We start from the raw sequence: 22,233 nt of genomic DNA, 5'->3' as shown, positions 1-22,233 counted from the left end.
CTTTATGCCACAGTATTCTATTTGACGTAATCATTGCCTCTCTTTTTTCTGAGTATAATACACTTGAATTTAGGGGAGCTTGTCTTACATAAAAATCTCTGTTACAATTCTCATTCATTGCTGGTAGGAATACAAAGTGGTACAGCTCTTTAAGAAGACAGTTTTGTGTTTTCTTACAGAACTAAACATACTCTTACCACGTGATTACCCAGTTCCTTGTTATTTGCCCAAATGAGGTGAAAACGTATGTCTACTCAGAAGCTTGTATAGAGATATTAATAGCAGTTTTTTCTTAATTGCCAAAACTTGGAAGCAACCTAGATGTCCTTTTGTAGGTGAATAGATAAAAAAAAATTGTGGTATATCCATATATTATAACTTTATTAAATTGGCATTTGTTAAGTGGAACACAGGGTACCTGATAGTGAGCCACAGTTCAACAACAGATAACTGAAATAGAAATACAGAAGTTTATTGCTCATAAGTCCTGGAGGAAGTTCTCCACATGCCTGGAAGGAACATATGGGGAGGTGAAGGCAGAGTGCAGACAAAGAAGACGAGGCAGGATCTGGGGCAAATACTTTTATTAGGGTTCATGGATGGAGTACTTCAGGGTTCCTTGGCTAAGAATGGGTTGGTCAATTTAAACCAAAAGAGCAGGATTTTGGTAAGCCCCACAAGGTCTTGCCTAAGAAGAAACTGTTGACCACAGAGGCCATTGAGGAAGTCATATCAGGGACTTACATTTGCTTGTGACTCTGTGGCTGCTATCTAGGGCATGCACTAGCATGAGTGGGTTAGTGTCAGTTTAAGGTCTCTACAGGCCACTTGGCCAAACAAAATAAATGCATAGGCAACAATACCATGAAGTAGCTTAGCTAAACTCTCAACACCATAAAATGGAATATTATTCAGAACCAAAAAGAAATGAGCTATCAAGCCACGAATAGACATGGAGGAAACACAGATGTATGCTGCTAAGTTAAAGAAGCCAGTCTGAAAAGGCTACACACTGTATGATTCCAAAAGTATGACACTCTTGAAAAGGCAAAACTATGACAACACTAAAAAGAGGAGCATATGCGAGAGGGTAGGGGTGGGAAATGAATCAGCAGAGCACAAGGGGTTTTTAGCAGAGTGAAAATGTTCTGTGTGATACTATTGATGATGGATATACATCATTACATTTTTTAAAGGTCCTATTACTACTTATATAAAATGTTGAATAATATGCAAATAACAATTTTTGATAATAATAGTGGCTCTATAAACAGAGGTATGTACTGGTCTCTCATATCATTCTCTGAAGTATCCTAACCAGAGGAAAAATAACAAAAAATATCACAGAACACCCAGATCAACTTCTTTAAAATCCTTACCTGAGAAAATGCCAATGAATGTGACATTGTCATCAGCCAAGAGGTGGGAAGAGAATCTTTAAAAATTCTACTTCATTCTGAGTGACTTTTAGAGGGTTCCTTTGTTCCAGATGATTTGTTATTCTGAGGTATCATTGTGTAATTCCACTTATGATCATTTTTGGTAATAGTTATTTCTGAGAATTCAACATTCTCATCACCTTACTCATTGGTATTATCTTAAGAAAAGATTTTGGCTGAAGAAAAAAACCTGTGTTCCCATCATGGTACTTGGTAACTACTTTTTAAAAAAATTTTAAAAAATAAATATTCGTTATGGAATGTGAATATTCTTATTTTAAAACATTTACTAATAATTACTATAGAGTATTATCTTCATAGTATTAATTACATAATTTCCTCTTTTAAAAATGAGAACTTTTTTGGTAATTTTTCATTTAGATGAGATTTAAATTCACAGGTAAAATAAAAATATGGTAAATGAGAAGTTTTAGTAGTTTAAAATCATAATGAGTGACAGTTATGAACTATAATTTGGACATGAGCTAGTGGCTTACATATTCTTGGATTCATAAGACTCTAATTACATTAGGAAACTTGATTTATTTTATTTATTTTTTCAGGATACATATATTTTAAAAGTAGTTTGTGCTATAGTAATGTTAATTAGAATACTTAGTAATTCTTAGAAATTTTCTTTAAAATTTTTTGGAGGAAGCAGTTGGGTTTCCTCTGGAAAGCATCTTTAGAAAACAATCTGGATTATTGGAAAATCAACAACATTCCTGTGGTTTCTTAAATTAAGGTTAAGAATGTAGAGGAGGGAGATAGGGAGAAGGAAGGAAATATGCAAAAAGGGAATAGGAAGGTGTGTTTTGAAATGTGTGCCAACATCTCCTAAGTTATAGTGATAGCTCACTTCCTAGTCTCTTGGGGCAAATAGTTTCAGAAATGTGGCTACAAAGAGATTAAAGGTAATTTTGGACTTTTGAATGTGGTTGTGGTGTAAATGGTGATAGTATCTAAATAGGAAACAATAGTTTCAGTCGAGAATGATTAGAGAAAGTAAAAGCTGATAGTTAAAATTGTCAACATCAAAGTAAAATTCAGTTGGCCATTGTGGAAACTCTAAAAACCTGTTTGCCCCTTTCTTTTGACACTGGTCATTGTCTGTATAGTTTCAAACTTGCTGCTGACAGGTAATGAGGATAGAGAGTAAACATGTTTCAAGAAATGCATGAGACAATTCTAATAATTTTTGTATATATTTCTAGTATTTTTTAAAACCTGAGACAAAAGGGTATTGCCTTAGAGATTAAGGTTGAGGAATAAGTTCTTTATGGAATTCTAAATATTAAGGAAAAAAGTTAATAAATCAACCTGTCTAAATTTACGTATAGTAGACTTTATAGTACTAGTAGTATTTAATAAACTCATATGATATATATTAGTTAAAACTGAGGAAGTTGACTCTTATGTTATATCAAATAGTATGGGATCCAAATGGGTAAGTAGAATAATGCCTGCAAGTTTGTTTGCCTGAAAACATTTGAGATGCGAAGGCCAATTAAAATGAAATAGTAAATACCAAAGATTTACTCCCATCTGAAGGAATGAGAAAATAATAAGAGAAATAGCATTTGAAGGAAAAATAGAAGTTTGAGGGATCTTCCATGTGCTAGAATGTACCATTTATATATTTTGAGAGTAATGACAAGAATTAAAATTAAAGCTCAACCTAAATGAGAATGGCAATAAGAATTTGTAGGATAGAAGGGAAGCAAAACCATAGCTCACAGAGTTATATATTTTAAAATAATTTTTACCTGTTTCTATGAGGTAAAGGAGCTCCAATTATTGTCTCATAAACCTGTTTATGGGATGTACACACCAGTACAAGCAGCGGAGCCGGGTCAGAAAGCTGCCCTCCATGGGCAAAATCCACCCTGCTGCCAGCTTTCATGTGGACCATGAATTAAGGATGGTTTTATGTTTTTAGATGGTTGAGGAAAAAATTAAAAGAAGAATAATCTTTCATAACACATGAAAATTCTACGAAATTTAAATTTTAGTGTCCATAAATAAAAATTTTTGGAACTCAGCCACACTCTTTAATTTACACAATTTCTATGGATTCTTTTATGTACAAAAGCAGAATTGAATAATGTATTTACTAGTTGGATCTTTACAGAAAAATTTGCTGATCCCTGCATTTGAGCTCCAATTAACTCAAACTCATGTAAATCTTCGGTTTTAGATAATATAGGCAGCTTAAACTAAGCTCTCAAACACTATAAGAGCCATAAGATTTGGTGTTAAAAAAAGAAATTAAAAGCATTGAGCAAAAAAAAATTGTAGAGGTGAAGACTGTACCCCTATGACAATGTTATTTGCTTGAAATGTAAGCCTTAATGATGGAGTTTGCCAAGTATTAAACTTAGACTTTCTCTGATTGATTTTCTTGGACTACTGGAAATATTTTAGTAAGAAAACTTTGAGAAGGAAATGGGCATATACTATTTAGACAATAATAATTCTAATTTAAATCCCTAATAGCCAGCTGTCTATAAGAATATGCTAAATTATTATAAACTCTACATTAGTCTCTTATGTATCAGTGAGAACCATATATGTTACTGCTTAACATTCATAGAACATAAAGAAACATAGACTTAGGTATTAGATATTATATAATCCAGATTCCCTCAAGATGGAAAAATAATTCCAGCATTCTCCCTACCCATTTTTATATATTAAGCTTTTGTAGAAAGCCTATCCTATTTTCAGCAAATATAAGAGTGAGAAAGGTATTCATTAATCCAGTTAAAATTTTCATCTTTATAGTTTCTACCTTAACTTTATTATATTTTCTTGGAAGAAAAATGTTTCTTAATTCTTCTGTGTTCTAGCCCTCTAAATATATGTTGTCTGTCATGTTTCTTTCTTCCAGATTAAATATTCTCATTTCTTCTGACCATTCCTCATCCAACTTCTTGGTTGACCTCTTTTTTTTTTTTTTTTTTAATCTCCTTCTTCCCCAGCCCTACCCATATAATATTCTAGAAGTGAATTGGCCAGTGAGGAGACACTGAAACTAACATAAACCTCAGTTCAGAGAATAACTTATTAATGTAGTCATAATACATAAAACTGTTTTGCTAGTTGAATTTCATATCTTTGTGACATGAAATTCTACTAAGCGAATTCTTTATCTTTTACTTGTATTAAGAATTTGCATTTATCCCTACTGTTTATTTTCAAGTCCATTGAATAAGACTCTTTGGATATCTTTGAATTTTAACACTCTAAACTATCATATTAGCTATTTATACCATCTTTGTATCATTTCCAAATTGTAAAAGGATGTGTTACTCTTATTGCTTTAAATCACTGAGGAAAATAAACAGAATAAATCAAGAGATCAATTCTTCTTGTCATTAGAGAATTCCTAATAGGCTAAAATGTTCTACTAATTGATTCTCTTTGGGTATCATTCATCAACTAACCCTAAATTCTCCTGAATGAATCAATAACTTTCTCACTTTTTATTTAATAAATTTACAATGATATCATAAGGACTTAAAAAAAGGTTGTTGCTGAAAAAAAGTCGAAAAGAAGAAAGGCAGTATATTTTAGGAGTTTAAAACATGGATTCTGGAGGAAGACTCCTTGGGTTTATAATCCAGCTCTCCCACCACCTAATCATGTGACCTTAAATAAGTTACTTAATGCCTGTTTTTGTTTCCTTTTCTATACAATGTGGTTAATAACAGGACTACCTCATCAGGTTGTCATAATGCTTAAATTAGTTTTTACAAACTCATTAGAAGGCTTTGTACACTGATATTATCTTCATCTTATCACTAGTTTTTTTCTCCCCAAATTAATACAAAACTTATTTAAAAATAAGTTCTAGAATCTTATAAGAAATCCATGTCAAGTTTTTAAAATATAGTCATAGTTATATAGCAAGACCTTTTTCTCCTTTTCTCACTCTCTCTCTCTCCTTCCCTCTCATTTTCTTGTTTATCCCTTTTGACCTAACAAAAATGTCGTAATCTTTTGTGGGGAAGGTTTTGTAGTTCAGTAGTACACAAAGCAGATTTTTAATGTTTTTTTTTTCAGATTTCATTTTTCTTCAGAGATAATATAGAATAATTTTTTGAGAAATTTTGCAATATTCAAATTATTTTACATTATTTAATAAACACTGTTCTTCTCATGTCACATTATTGGATTTTCTAAGAACAGGGAATGTGACTTAAATTTACGAATTTTCTCTACTGACCTGATGTGAGCGTATGTGTGTGTGTATGCATGTGTGTGTGTACATGCTTGAAAGAGAGAGAGGGAGACTTTATGATGTTTTCATTTAAAGAATTAAATCTTTAAAAAACATTTAAAAATACAAAGAATAAATTTTTCATTCTGTAATACTTTCCTTCAAAGCAGTTTCTTAAAATACTATATTGGTAAATAGGACTTTACCCACATAAAGTTTAAAATGTTTAAAGATTAAAAAAACTAGAACGAGTGTGACCTGATTTTCAAAGTAGGTTAAAATATTAGAGCAATGTCATATGCCTCATTTTTGTTTTTAGAAACAGAATAGTTTATATTTGGGAAACCATAAATGACTCTAGATGTATGCATTACTTTTAGGCATAATTTTTTTCACAAAAAAGATTTCATATTATTTTTACTTGGATTTACAAGGAATTTCATATTAAGAATATTGCCAAATTGTAAGTCTTAATGAAGTGATGAGTCTGGCCTATGATTGTCAGTGGTGGCTGGCATCATAAAGTGCAACTAAGCAGACATTATGAGCTTCTGACAGAAGTAAGCAACACTATCTATGAAGTAGTCTTGCCCCTAAATCAACTTGAATCAAACATTCAGTTCTAACTTTGCAGGAAATTCAAGGGGCAGAGGATTAGAGACCAATTAGACCCATCAGGGAATTGCATATGGGCAGTTCATAGAGCGGATGGCCTCTGAGAACATACACAGTGCCCTAACTAGTCAAAAAGTTGGCTTTAACCATTTGCCATGCTCAGAGCGAGTGATGCCAATTAATGGTAGCACTAGCCAAGTCAGAACTTTCTTCTTTCTCCTTGCTTTCCTTTCGGTACTCTCTCTTCCTTGAGTGTGGTAAAGGAAGATGTTGTATTTATTATTATATAAAGATGAATCATAATTTCTGAGTCGAGACTATATTTTACTGCTTAACTGTACAACTATGTATTACCAAATATTAATCTGAAAAGTTATGATGCTACCTGAATATTTATATAGATGTAGAAAAAATATAATCCCCTACCATCATTGAATAAGTTTGAAGAGATAGTAGGAGAATAAAATTAAGTTGTTTATGATTACACTTATGGGTCCTACCAGTTTCACATTTAGCAAAATTGGGTATTTCTTGAGTACCATCATCAAAACAAATAAAAAGAGCTATGTAAATACCTCTTGAAGCCTCAATTTAGAACTCTGAGTCATGGAGTTTTTTATGGTGGCTTCCTGATTCTCTACCAGACACAAGTATATTAGCATCATTTTACTATGTTTTCCAAAAGTAATTTTTAATATTTTCCTGAATCCAGAATCCCAATTCTACTATTTATATTCTCTGCTTATATTTCCAGAACAAGGGAATTTGGATGTCAAGTTTATGATATATGCTCCATGGGGGAAGGATTTTTGTCAGTTTTGTTTACTTCTATATAACCAGAGCCTAGGACACTGGCACGTATTAGGTGTTCAGTAAATATTCTTGGAGTGAATTAATTTAAGTCTGAGTCATCTCAGGAGTTTAGGTTATACAAAGTGCTAGTCAGCTTCAATTTTGTAAGTTAAAAGTTATATCACGATAACAATTAACATTAGAAATATCTTCTCCGCACTTCTATAATGTATTCCGTGAGGAAATATCTATCTGATAAACAGATGAAAATGAAAATAATTAAAAGTGAGCAACATAAAGCAAAGCTAAATGAAAAAATCACTTAGAGAAATGAGTTGTGATTATTTAGATTTACTTTAAGAAAATATTTTAAGTTGATAAAATATAATGCATTTTGTGGTAGAGAGGAGGCAATTGAGAGAATGCAATTTTTAAATCACATATGTAATACTAAATATATTTTTTATTTTAGAATTCATCATTTTGAATTCTACTTTTGATTCTGAATTATATTAGAGACTAAAACTTCTTGTTCTATCCAGAGGCAATAACTGCAGCTTTTCCTTTATTGTTATGCTGTTACCATTAGTTTATTAGTATGACTTTGAGTATCCTTCTTAAATTTTAATTTATTATTGTGGCTAGTTTTATAAAGATGCAACATTGCAAAAGATTGTGTTTTATTGATTGGTGGATTTATGATGCAGGACTATAAAGCAGTGTGTTGAAGTATTAAATTAAATATTCTTCCTCTTTGTCCTACTTCAGGCCCATCTTGGAAGTTAAAGGGTATTACACAAATGAAATGAGAAATCCAGTTCACATAGTTTTCCTATAGACATCGAACTGCTTCTTTCTTATTATGTCTGAATAAAACTCATTATCTATTTTGTTTCAATAATAATTATGAGATTCTCTCCTATGCACTTCTTTACTGTCTCCATTATTCTCCATCTTATAGCAAATTCTGGAAAGGCAAGCATATAAATATGATAAAAGAATTAAGCTGTTGAAATAAATTAATTTATTGTGTAACAACATATTCAAATTTTACTTGCTCAATGGATTTTACTTTAATGAAATTCTTCAAAGAACAATAAATCATGTTCCAAAGACTGAAATTATACATTAAGTGAAATGACTGAATATGTTGCATCTCAATTTATAGAAAGTTTCAATTGAATACTTAAGCTTTTAAATCATAAAAATTTGCATAAATTAAAATATTTTCTTTAAATAAAATTAAGTATTGTGCTTATATCCTTTGTTCTTAGACAAAAAATATAAAGTACAAATAAGCTAAAACTAAATTAAATACTATGATTTAACTCTTAAGTTATATTTTCTAACTCTTAAGTTATGCTTTTAAGATGTATTTTACATTAAGATTTTACACTAGTTTATTTTAGACTTATTTTATTATGTGATCTTTAGAGCATTTTGAATGTGTAAACATTTAAGTGAGCAAAACATGAATGAAAAGAACTATTGGTAATCTTTGACAATTAGATATATTGACTATTGAAACAACTTTTATACTCATGTGGAAAAAGAAACAAATAATTGTTTTTGTTTTTAGAGTTTTATGCATTAAATATTTAAGGGTTTTATGAGTTAAATACTCAGGAAAAAATCAGTTTCTGATGTTGTCCACTAGCACCACTGCAAAATTTATTATGACAGGAAACTCAGACTTGCAAAATGATTTTAGATGGATTGATTTACGTCAAGAATGTACTTTATCTCTGTTCAGCTAAACATGTGCCACAGCAAATATGATCACTTACATAATTATTAAGAAGAATATTAAAATGTATTGATGAATAACATTGATGTGAGTGGCCTTTTGAAGAAAGTAGAACTATTAATTTAGAAAATATTATTTATATAAAAATATGGCAATGTTCTTTCTCAAATACATACCATGCATTTCTGTAAAATCCAAGTGTTAAGTTAGATGTGTTTAGATTTAGCTTTAAAGCTTAGACAAACTTGTGTGCCATTTTATCACAATTTCAAGACGTCAAGGTTAGACTTTTTTATAGAGTATCTCTGGTCTTGTGCAGTTAGCTATAGCATAGCTTATTAATACATTTTTACAGACAATAAAGGAGTTCCACTATACAGTTTTATAAATCCACTCTCTACAAAAAATGCACAGATACTCCAAAAGGGATAAAATCCAACCTTTGAATTCTATGCATAAACCAAGACTATTCTTTGATTTGTTATTGCAAAGACTTAGTCAGAGCCTTATTGCCTTTTTTTTTTTATTAACAAATTGTGATGTATTTACACAAGTGAATATACTCAACAGTTAAAAAGATTAAAATAATGGTACATACAACAACATGGATGAGTCTTGAAAACATTTTGTTGTGTAAAAGAAGCCAGATACAAAAATTATGTACTATATGATTTCATTTTTCATGAAATTCTAGAACCAGAAAAACTACTCTATGATGAAAGAATTCAGAAAGTGATAACTTATGGGATTGGGAGGAATTGACTGAAAAGGGGCATGAGAAGTCTTTCTGAGATTATGGAAACATTCTAGATATTGACAAAACTCATTAAACTGAGCACATAGTAAATGTATAGTTTGAAGCTGCTTCATAGTTTAGAGTAAGGATTAATATTAAGAAAAAAAATTTATGATCTCAGCCATTTTTACATTATAATTACAATATAGAAAGTAACTTTTGGCATCCAGATGTAGATTCTGTGTTCTTTTTAAATCACATATGTTCATTTCTTAGAAATTTAGGTTATTATTATTATTTTTTTGCCATATGAACTAAAGAATTTAGACCATTTACAATTATAACTTGTTTGATTTATTTAGTTTGGAAAAATAACTATTAATATGTTCATTTTTTTCATGTTATTTGATACATAGGTTTCAGATATTTTAATCTGCAAATTGCATGATTGGAGACCATCTATCTTTAGTATCCTTTAGTATAACAAATGTAGGATGCCTAAAACTTCCCTGAATAAGCTATTTGTAAATGTTAATATTTAAGATGTGTGTGTATGTATTTCCTCTTTTTCTCTTTCCCTCTTTCCTGCCTCACCTCTCTCTCTTACTCATTTGAAGTCTTTCAGATGCAACCAACATGACTTAAGTAGGAAAATACATTGTGTGATGCTTACATTTACCTACATAACAGCTAATTTTGCTATTGCAGAAAATAGAGCACTTAATTCTTCACCTCTTATCAATTAAGGTAAAGGGTTGTGTTATAGTATAATATTGATAATACGTCTCTTCTTTGGGAAGTTTTAATTGTCCTTTAGAGAAACCAGTCCATACATTTTAGACCAGTCCAAAAGCTTCTAAGTTTCAAGAAGTTATCTTTACAACAGAACTCTGACAAGCATTGCAACTTTTGAGAGTAGAATTTTGTTGACTTTTTTTTTATATCTTGTTTCTTGTTTTTCAGTTGCAATATTGTTTGATCTTATAAATCTTTTGTCATGAAGTTTCTTATGAGATTATTTGTTCTTCCATAGAATATATAATGAGAAATCATTTTATGCTTGAATTTTGGAAGAGGGATTGGCCATTTTAGTTTTTTTGTTGTTGTTGTTATTTTTATTTATTTGTCATGCTCCTCGAAAATTAAGCCTCAGCATATCTGTTTAAGAAGTTTATTGACAATTTTCAGGTCTGAAAAATTAAAAAGATATGAAACAGGTGGTGCTTAATTTTAGATGCACGTTAAAATCACCTAAGGATCCTTAAGAAAATACTGATGCTTGGGCCCCACAATAGACCCAGTGTATATGGCATTGCTCTAACAAAGTACCACAAACTGGATGGTTTAAAACAACAGACATGTGCACTCTCACATTTCTAGAGTCTAGAATTTTGAAATCGAGATATCGGCAGCATCATGTTCCTTCTTATAGTCTAAGTAGAATCCTTCCTTGCCTCTTTATAGCTTCTGGTGGTGTTCTGCAATCTTTGACATTCCTTGACTCCAATCTCTGCTTCCATCTCCATATGACTTCTTGTAAAGACACCAGTCATGTTGGATTAAGAGTCCATTCTACTTCAATATGACATAATTTTAACTAATTATATCTGCATATTTCCAAATGAAGTCACTTTCATAAGTATTGGGAGTTAGGACTCCAGTCTTTTCTGAGGACATAGTTCAATCCATAACATTCAGTAAGCCAGAATCTATGAGAGTAAAGCCCAAACAAAGACATGTTTAAAACTTTCCAGTTGATTCTAATGCAAAGCATGAGTGTGAACTATCACCGGGTTAATGGAACCTCTAAGACCAAGGACGTGCATTACTCTCATTCTCACGGATAGTCTTTGTTTTTTGTATTATATTAGTCATTCACATTTTGAAAACAGCCTCCTCTAGAACAATTATATTTTATAACAATTTTCTTTTAAAATTTTAAAAGTCTTTTTAATATTTGCATCTTTGCACCCTAAGAAGTAATGACTTATTTATTGTTTCCTTTGTATCATGTAGCAGTTTACTTCTACTCTTTCAGATTTTTATTAATTATTGACAAGAGTTCTTCAATGCCTGTGTGTATTGATATCTGAAGGTATAAATATCTTTTTGCTCAAAAAATAAAATGTTAACAAATGAGTATTTTATTTCTTAATCTATAACTCCATTTGTAATAGCTCAATGGAGACATTATACAATATATTCATGTATTAGTCTAATGGAAAAGGTGCAGGGCTTGGAGGGGGAGGCATAGACTGGAATCTGAGTGTTAACATAGGACAGTATCAGGAAACATGATAACAAGTTTCCCTGGGACGCTACTAATGCATAGTTCATGAATTTCCCTTACTATACCAGTGAATTGGAGCTACGAGTGGTAGGTAGTCTGAAAATTATTAGAATCTAAGAAAATTACTCCAATGTTAAATAATTGATTTCTATGATGCCTTAAAATGTGGCCATCCATGTGTGTCCAGAGCAGTGCCATGATGAAATAGCTGTTAACAGCTCCTCTGATATTATTATTATGGTCTGTCATGTTGATAATTTCTGTGCTAAATGATCCTTAGACATTTGCTGAAGCAATAGAATATATTTAAAGATTTCTTTAAATTGATAATTGTCTAGAATTGAAGCCTGCTTTGTTCTGTTAATTCTTTGTTGTCTAATAGGTTCTGAACTGGTCGTCTTCTTTGGCCTTTCTTTTTATCAAAAGAGGCGACTGGCATTTGCCATTACTACGGTGATGCTTACCTATAAAACCAGTTTTCTTTCTAGTTTCTCTGCTTTGTCTTTGCTCAAGATAAAAGGTGTCTTTTAATGCAGCTGAATGTTGATAAAAAAATATGTTTATTATCTTCATACTTTTATAGTATTAAGAAAAAACAGCATTTCTAAAAAAAAGGACCAATGTATTTACTTCTTTTCTTCCCCCTCTCTTCCCATGGTGGTATAGGAGCGTGTCCCCGACAGCCCTTCACCTGCCCCCTCTCTCGAGGAAGGCCGAAGGCCTGGCAGTCACCCATCGTCACATCGCAGCAGCAGTGTGTCCAGCTCCCCAGCACGGACCGAGAGCTCTTCTGACAGAATCCGTAGGTCTCATACTTTTACTTGTCACCATTTTCAACTTTATTAGGTGCAGCTGGCTTTTCTAATCAAAATACCCTCATTCCAAGTAGATCTCAGATGTATCATGTTCTGAAGCTCTGTAGCAATAGCCATCTTTCAAAATTATGTTTCCCAGTTTGCAATATCATGAGGTATGGTACTACATTAACAGGTTCTGATATAAGCTCCTTCGCCTTGATGCCACACATAAAGCTTTGAGCTATGAAACAGAAAGTAAGTAACCTAGATTAGTTTCTGAATTAAACACCTCCAACTGTCAAGTATCTAGTGTCTAAGTTTGCTGCTTATGGATTATTCATCTTTATTCCTTCAATCTCACTCCTGCCTTTTTAATTGAAATTAGCTAATTATTAAAATCCTCCCTTGTATTGAGAAAGATATCTACAAAGAAGAATAAGAAAAATAAATTTCAAAACAATTAATTTTTTTAAAAATATTTCTTAAGCATTCAAATGATCAATAAATTAGAGTTTGAAATTGGTCAAATTAAAGGATTTGAATTAGTAATAGTCAATAATGCATATCATTGTCATACACTATTATTATTAAATTCTAAAAAGTAAGGCTATATATTATTTCATGATCATATTTTCATATATTTAATCTTGATCCCCATGTCCAAGAAAATGAAGAGTAAAGTTAAATTGCCATTCAATTAATGGGTTATTTTTCTGCCCATACAAGAATTTGATATTGTTTTTTTCAATCAAATGAATATATTAACAATGACTCTTTTGGTTATAAAGCCAATATTTATTGTATTCTTTCCCGGATTTAGTTATTACTTTCTAAAATAATATTTATTATAAACTTCATCTAATTACACAAAGTTTATTGATGTTTTTTGTTTTATGAAGCAGAAATCCTCAGTATGGGTACTATTGAGGTGGATAACTTAAAAATTAAGTTGAATTATATGTAATAAAATTATCTTTAAAATTATATAGTTCGATGAAATTCCAGATATGAACACCTGATTTGGCCTGTCTACAATATATTTTCCTAATTCTGTAAGAGATGATTTTAACTGTTTATTAATAAAAATGAGCATGTCACTTGATAATCATTCCCAAATCAATGCTATTTCTGGAGCTGGTAAATTCCAGCTCCCACTACTTTGAACCTTTTTTCAAAGAAAATATTTTCTGTAGAATTTTGTGTTATACTCACACTAGAATCAGAAGCTTAATGTCAAATATTTTATTTCTAATGCTTTTATAAAATATTGTCATTAGAAAGTCTCTGTCCTTCTAGAAAAATAAAAAAATATGTTTTGTACAACTTAAATAGAAATATGGGCAAATAGGAAAAGATTCAAAAGAGTTTCATTACACATTTATGTTTTTTAAATTAATCATTCTGTTCTTGTTTGTTTTTGATAAAAACAGAAGAGAAAGTTTTACATGCATGATCTACAATAATTGTTCAATTGGAAATAAATATATAGACTAGCACACATGCATACACACATCTATATATACATATATGTACATATATGCATACATGTGCATATATATATGCATTTATTTTAACATGCTACAGAATAATTTTAGACAGACATAAAAATTTCAAAAATAATGTAGAGGAATCTTGCATACCTATCACCCAGATTTACACAATCAACTGGTCTCCCTGAAAGATACCCTGCTTAGAAACATAGTGTACCTTTGTGTCCTTATCATAGCATCATGCTTCTTTACCTCAAATACTTCAGTGTTTATTTTCTATAAACAAGGAATTTTTCTTATATAACCACAGAACAATGACCAAAATCAGGAAATTAAGATTATTATAGTTCTAGTCTCTAAACTATAAACCCTATTTAAATCTCTAACTTTCCCACTAATAGTTTTTTTTCCCTCACCAATATTTTTAAGAACAAGAGATTCCACACCGCCCCTCTTCCAGTCCAAAAAACTAATCCAAGATAACATGTTATAATTACCTGTCATATTCCCTTAGTTTCATTAGTTTGAAACAGTTTCTCAGTCTTTTTGTTTTTCAATACTTTTACATTTTTGAAGCATTCAGGCCATTAATTTTGTAGAATATCCCTCGGTTTGGAATTTTTTGATGTTTCCTCATGATTTGACTTAGGTTATGCATTTTTTGCATGAGTCATACAGATGTGATAGAGCATCCTCAGTGCATCAGTTTAGGAGACATGATATTTCTCCAGTATTTGTGATAACTATAACTTGGTTAAGGTAGTAACTACTAGATTTCTCTACTGTAAACTTTCTTTTGTTTAACCTTTAATATAATAAGTACCTTGTGAGGAGATATCTTAAGACTGTAAATATTATGTTCTTCATCAAAATATTATGTACTTCATCAAGAGTAGTGAATTCCACTACTTTTAGAATTAGCCATTGAAGATTCTTCCCTGAAACCATTATTACTATGGTGATTTCTAAATGGTAATTTCTAACATAACATTATGATATTTTAAAAATCTCTATTTTCCAGAAAAGTATGGTTTTATGGAATAATTCTTTTTTCTAAATTTTTCCAAGAATTTCATGACCAATTTATTAAGGAATTTATTGACGAATTGTGAAAACCATTAGAGTATTTGATCATCTACTTTATCATTTCAATAGTTACTCTTAATTGTTCAAGAAAGTAATTATTGTTTTTAATCACTCAGCCAGTTGATAGATATTAGTTGAGCTCTTTTGTTTTTAATTTGAGTTCAAATCCAATTTTTTAAAAAGTATTTTGATATCTATGAAACATTGTGTTTGACTAGAATATAGATATTAAAACAGTTATTTCAGTGTTGAAATCTCCATTTACTCTCTCGAGCCACCAGAATTAATTTATTATGTTTTAACTTCATAGTGTTAAAGAACATTCTAATGCTAAGACTGTAGTTCTTCAGAGTTAAGGAAGGAAGGTTATATAGTAGGAAGAGAATGTGAAGCACCAGATAAAAGCTTGACTACTTCAGTGGTAGTGGTCGTAGTGGTATGGCTGTTCATTAGCATTCCAGACCTTTTTTAAAAAAATATATTTTATGTGAAATAAAAATAAGATAAAATGGTTTTATTTTGAGTATTTTTCTGTTTATCCTCAAGAATGATCATGGTTATCAATTCTTATGGAGTCCTTAGGGATAGATAATAGTTTTAAATTTAGACCATTATATTTTATTTTGTTTTGAGTCCAGAAGTCTAAATAATTTATTCAAACATTGTATGTTATGGTGTTTTTTCTTTTGTTTTGGGCTTGGCAGCTGTTCATCAGAATGGGTTGTCCATGAACCAGATGCTGATGGGTTTATCACCCAATGTACTCCCTGGGCCCAAAGAGGGAGATTTGGCTGGTCATGACATGGGACATGAGTCGAAAAGGATGCATGTTGAAAAAGGTAATATATGATTATGTGGACTTGTTTATCCTACTCAACATATGAACTAGATTTTAATCACAGAATGAGGTATATTTTTAGATCACATAAAAAGATAGCATACAAACATTTAAAAAACCTACAGTATTAAGTAAAAATTAAGCCTACTCAACAAAAAAGAAGTATGAATGAAGACCTCCCGCTTTCTCTTATACAACAGGTAGGTGATAATTTATTTTCCAGTACATTAAAGAAAGAGAATTGTTTGTTTTAATTGTTATCTTGGGGTTCCTGAAGGTCTGTTTGTCTTAATGCCTTATAGGTTCATGGTCATTTCATTTAAAATGATAGGGCAACAATAATATACACAAGATTAATGTGAATATTTTCAGATTAAAAGACACGTGGTCCAATCAGGAAACAGAATTGAATCTTATCGGTCAGTGTACTAGTACTTGTTTCAAAAGTGCATGTAATAAATGACAAAGCCCAGACTGTGCAAAGTTGTGAACGTTTCCTATGTATATTTCATTTTTTTATCAGCGTAACACTAACAGGCAAAAATTTTTATTTTCATGCTTTATTTCATGAAGTGCTTTCATGAAGAAACTGAAACATTTTCGTATGCATGTTGGAAATTTATGAGCTGTGAATGAATATAGGAGACTCTCCACATCTTTTTCATCTTAATATATTAAAATTTTATGAATATAGACTGTGTACTTTGACCATCTTTTTTGATGCGAAGATCAAATCATCAGTGTTATGAAAATGGTTATTTCTTTGGAAAACATAATAAATCAATAATTAATTTACTGTCAAAAAGGAAAATAAACACAATTGGACATTTAAATAATTAATCAGAAAACATTGATTAGAGAAAAACTAAGTTAAGTTGGGGTAACTTTTTTTTTCCCAAAAAAAGACTATTCACAAAAAGTAAAAATGCTTACAATGTGCAAACAGTTCTGCTGAGCCCTTAGGGAGAAGGAATACAAAATTTCTACAAACTCGATTATCTGCATTATGAAATATCAGTGAGAAAATGATAATATTTTCAGTTGCTAATATGTCAAAATCTGGCATAATTGAGAACACTATTTTCTAAGTATTTATTTCAAAATTTGATAGTAGGTATCATTACTAAGCTGGGTGACCTGTATGTAGTGAATTATTGGGCCAAATGGTCTCTAAATGTCTAGTTCTAATTTTCCCACAAGTTCTTCTTTGACAATGAATAAAAATGTTATATATATATTGTGCCTTATGTGTATTTTTACATATACATTTTATATTTAATCAAAAACCTATTTGAGGAAATATGAAAATTAACAAGTAAAAAACATAAAGTTTCATGGAAGATTTAAGTAATGATACTTAAATATAAGAATTCATTGTTTGGGTTAAGCAGCATTTCTCCACCAGAGTTCTTCAAAAAATAAAGCCCTACAGAAAATGATTTCTCAATTTTCCCATGGATACCACATAGCTAGTTTCACTTGAAATGCATAGAAATTCATTTATAATATATAGTTACTATCAAGCTGTTAGCACTTAATTCCCTTGCAGGACTTAATTCTCCCTGATGGAGAAGGGCTGATGAGAAATACAAAAGCCCAGAGCTCATAGTGAGGAAAACACCACTAAAGGCATGACCAATAACACAACTGAAATAATGGATCTCACTGGAAATTTTGGTAGAGAGCTTTCTACAACCTGGTGTTTCAAGTTGAGTTGACTTATAATTTTCATAACAATTTTTTATGAGTCATCAGTTGTATCCATTTTCTATTCGTTATTATATGTTATTTGTTATTATGATTTTGCCACCATGGAGCCTTTCCTGAAATACCATACTAGATTGATCTAGGCACTCCACTCCCTGTGTGCCTGCCCCCCAAAATTCATTTCAACATTTGCCTTATTATTTGGAAGTTATTTCTTCATTGCTCTGCTTCTGGTACTAGACTGTAAATTTCTTGAAATCAGCTGAGTATTACATTTGCTTTAAGCAGACTAGACAATCTAGAAAACTGGGCCAACTTACTAGAGGATTCTAAGAGACAGTGAAGGAAAGTTAGAACAATTGCAAATCTTACACTCTTTTAAGGATTAATAGAAAGGCAAAGGTGGAATTGTCTAACCCTTAGAATGTACATTTATATGAAACATTAGAATGTTCTGACCATGAATATACACAAAACCTTTCTATATCATTAACAGTACTTTTTATCACATCAAAGTTTTTAAATTGGTTTTATTGTCAGAATAAAGACCATGATCATATCCCTACAGTTTTCCAATATTTTAATGTATTTTTTATGAAGAGAAATAAGTTTTTATTTCAATATTCTCACTAGGAATATAAAACTACCACTAAACTCATCTTATGATTTCAAATGTAGTTTTGTAATCATAGAAATTATAATAGATATTGATACCATTATAGTAGGTGTTCTGTTGTATGTTGCTTTTTCTCTTGCATGCACTCTCATCTATTTTTCAACATACTGAATTAATAGTAAATATTCATAGGCTTTCTAGATTGATAGTGTCTACTAAATTAAAAATTGTTTTCTTTCATAACTACATTTATCATGTGCCTTGTACTAGCGCTGTAACTTTCTTATGACTTTTAATTTATATTAAAACAAGTGACTTCATTTAGAAACATTTGTAAAGAAATTAATTATGTGTTTGTGTCATTTTAGGCTTAGACTTCTTATATGTACTATGCTGCTTACAGCTTTAAATCTTTCAAAAGTTAATAATTTTAAAGAAAACATTGATATTAAAAATAGATACCAAAGTTAATTTGTATGTTGAGAATTACTGTGGTCTAAAATTTTAAACATCGGTAACTTTTAAACATTTGTAAATATTCTTAATATTAAAAAGCTATCGACTCGACTCTATTAGATAGAATATTTAAGTCATGATAGCTGAAGGACCAGTGGCTTTACCGGCATTAGAATTCAGAAGTACTAAGTGCTGAGAAAATTCACTCCTTACTTTTTAAAATGAAAACACTCTAATGGGTTTTAGAAACTAGAGAGAGTTTAATTAAAGTACATTCAAAATATAAATATAAAAAATGAGTTACTATATTAAGAAGTATAGACATATTAATATTGTTTCAGTCATCTTCAGTGTAAAGAGAAATGCTTTTAGTACTATGAACTTTAACTATAACTTGGAGTTTGTCAAAAATATGTGCTGGGGAAAACTGTGATACAACTCATAGCAACAAAACTTTCTGTCTTCTAACTTTTCTGAAGAAATATTAAGTTTTCTAGAGCTTTCTGGATTTAAAAAAAAAAAACCAAAGTGTCCAGTCTTTTCCCTCAGTCTAAATTTATTGGAATAGGCAGTAATAACTGACATTTGAATTATAAAAATAGGCCGCCTCTTTCTCTATGCTGCACGTCTCTAGCCCCCACTTATTTGTTCATTGATGATGATCTGTAGTGTTACTCTCTCATGCATAACTTGTTTCTCAATTTTTCTTAAATCGCTGCTATTTTTAACAGTTTTGAGCATGTTTTGTATCTTGCATGTAGTTTCATATATACATATTTGTTATTATTGAATTTATCTAATTTTTATTTACCAGAAATTAAATATATGACACAGATAAGCCTTTAGTATCAGCTTTTCAATTATAGATAACTTATGCATTTATAGTGAAACTAATCACTGAGTACCTATTTTATGTTAGTTATTTCAGTCTTGGACTAAGTTTACCAAAATGATGTAATCAATCGGTAAATATTTACTGAATGCCAGATATGTAAAATAAACTTTCTGAAATGCAAATTCTACTCCCTCTCCCCTTTGCTATGATTGTACAGATTATGTTTTCTTAATATGTACTCTAATTTTCCCTATAGTTGAGGCTTTTCTCTTTATTTTTTTTCATAAAAAATATAAAAACTTTCATTGGTGACTACTGCAGGACTCTTTCACTGATGACCCTTGCCATTTTAGAAGCAGGAATAATTTAATTGAAGAATCAGGAAATACAGGGGGTTTACTGCAAGCCATGAAGTATTTCTTTTGTTATATATTTTTTTATTTTAAATATTTTTCTATTTTATAATTACAGTTGACATACAATATTATATTAATTGCAGGAGTACAGCATAGCAATTAGACATTTATATACTTTAGAAAGTGATCATCCTAATAATCTTTTGTGACATATTCTACTTGGTGTTCAGTGCTCAAGATTTCCAATGATTAACATACTTTTGTAAAATGTTTTCCTTTTGGTACCTGAATTTGAAGGCAGAGCACTAAGGGCAGCAAAGCAGTTAGCAAACTGGCCATATTGGAATTTTCTCTCTTGCTGTTTTATTCTTAGCATCCAACCTGTTGACTGTTTTCTTACAAAACTCTTTTATAAATCACTATGCTATCATTTTTCTCAAGCTTTTGGAAATAATTTTTTCAAAATATATTTCTTTTTGCACATATCTCATTGTTCAAAAATTTTAATTTTACTCAAAATTAAGATTGTGTTCAAATGGCTTTTTTTAATTCTAGATGGACATTACACAAATTAATTAATAGTAAATATTCTATACAAAAAATATAAATCTGAATTTGATAGTATCTCATGTAGATATGCATAGAGTGAAAGCCTCTTTATACATTTTTATATTTTGATAATGTTAACACATTATGTAGGGCCATGAATCTTTTCCTTTTTTAAATTCTCCAATGTGCAACTCCTCCTTCACTTTTATTCCTTAGATGTAATTTCTCTTGGCATATCTCAAAATCTCTTATAAAATATTCTCCTTAAATACCTACTCATGTGACTTTGCTCTTCAGTTTTCAAGCCTGAGAAATAAAGGTGTCGAACTTAACGCAGATGCATTTAATTCTGAGATTTTTAACACTAGACAGTAAATTTCTCTGAATCCCAGAGCTCTTTCTTAAGTAGATGTCAGATTTCACCTGCAAAGCCACAGCTCAGGTGAAACTTTCTTAAGGCACTAGTTTAATTATTTTAGTAATTATATTTCAAGAAGCAGAGCTTGCAGTATACTTTAATGGAAACTTAAGAAAATTCTTATGATTGTCTCATGATATACCTGTAATGATGGTCAGTTGGTATAAAATATGGGCTTTGGGGTTTTTTTTTCCCCCATACACTTTGCTGACTGTCCTGTCACACCAAACTTTCACATTTCTCAAACATCCTCTGTCTTTTCCAGATGATTTAGTTTTTTTTCCTTACCTATATACGCCTCCTTACCCATTAGTACTAAGCCCCAAATTCTTCTGGTCCAAAGTTTTATCTTATCATCTTTGTATATCTAGCACAGAGTTTGGTGTTAGTGATTATAATAAATTTCTTTTCAGAGTTAAATAAGATAACGTATGTCTGAAGTACTTACCCTATAGAAATATTCCATGAAATGATTAGTACTATCAAACTAGCTAATGGTATGTGACTTGATTTTACAGATGGGAAAATATACATCCTATGAACTCTGAATTAAAAAGTTATTTGTTTATAATTCATGATATCACAGTTATTATGATACATGCTATTTATCTCAAACAGGAAAATTGATACCATGATATTTTTGAGAATGTTTTGATTCTATATGACAATATTGTAATATGCACAATTTGGGAAGAAAAAAATTCCTAAAGAAAACTATGTCAGTCAGTCATTTTCTGTATCAGTGATTGTGAAAGTAATTGCCGAAATAAATTTTTATAATATTGAAGTCTTAATTACTTCAATACATTTTCATTGACCCTAAGTTTATTCAATAAATGTATTGAAGAGAAACAAATGTTTCATTTTATAAAACATATGAGGTATTGGGTGTTAGAAATGGAAGGAATATGTACAGTAGAAATGGGTCTAAAATCAAACGAAGTCTTCTCTGATGAGCAAGAATTCCATCTTTGCACCACTCATGTATGCCACTTATAAAATGAACTGCTTCTGTTTTATGTAGAGTAAGATTTACATTTTACAGGAATTTATTATTACCTTATCAAAATGAGTATTATTAAAAGAAATAGAGCTGTTTATCCATGCAGAAGACCTCAGTTGCTTCTCCAGGACATCCTAACTTTGGATTGTGATAACTTATTTGGATACTTAGTTGAATCATGTTAATATTTGCTGTCAATTTTAATTAACTATATGCCATAATTTAGTCTTGGGTACATTAT

General features: G+C 30.6%; 1 protein-coding gene across 1 annotated transcript in view; it reads left to right on the top strand.

The window, feature by feature from the left end:
- Positions 1-22,233, top strand: part of DACH1 (dachshund family transcription factor 1) — a 383,360-nt gene that overhangs the window by 260,315 nt on the left and 100,812 nt on the right. The window contains 2 exon segments of the mRNA XM_039886825.1: positions 12,508-12,643; positions 15,919-16,053. Of these exon segments, the coding sequence (XP_039742759.1) occupies positions 12,508-12,643; positions 15,919-16,053 (271 nt within the window).

This window comes from Pteropus medius, unplaced genomic scaffold, assembly GCF_902729225.1.
Source record: "Pteropus medius unplaced genomic scaffold, Ma_sr-lr_union100, whole genome shotgun sequence".
In the NCBI taxonomy this organism is placed as follows: Eukaryota; Metazoa; Chordata; class Mammalia; order Chiroptera; family Pteropodidae; genus Pteropus; species Pteropus medius.
Note: the sequence above shows the minus strand (reverse complement) of the source record. Positions and strands in the feature narration are given on the sequence as shown.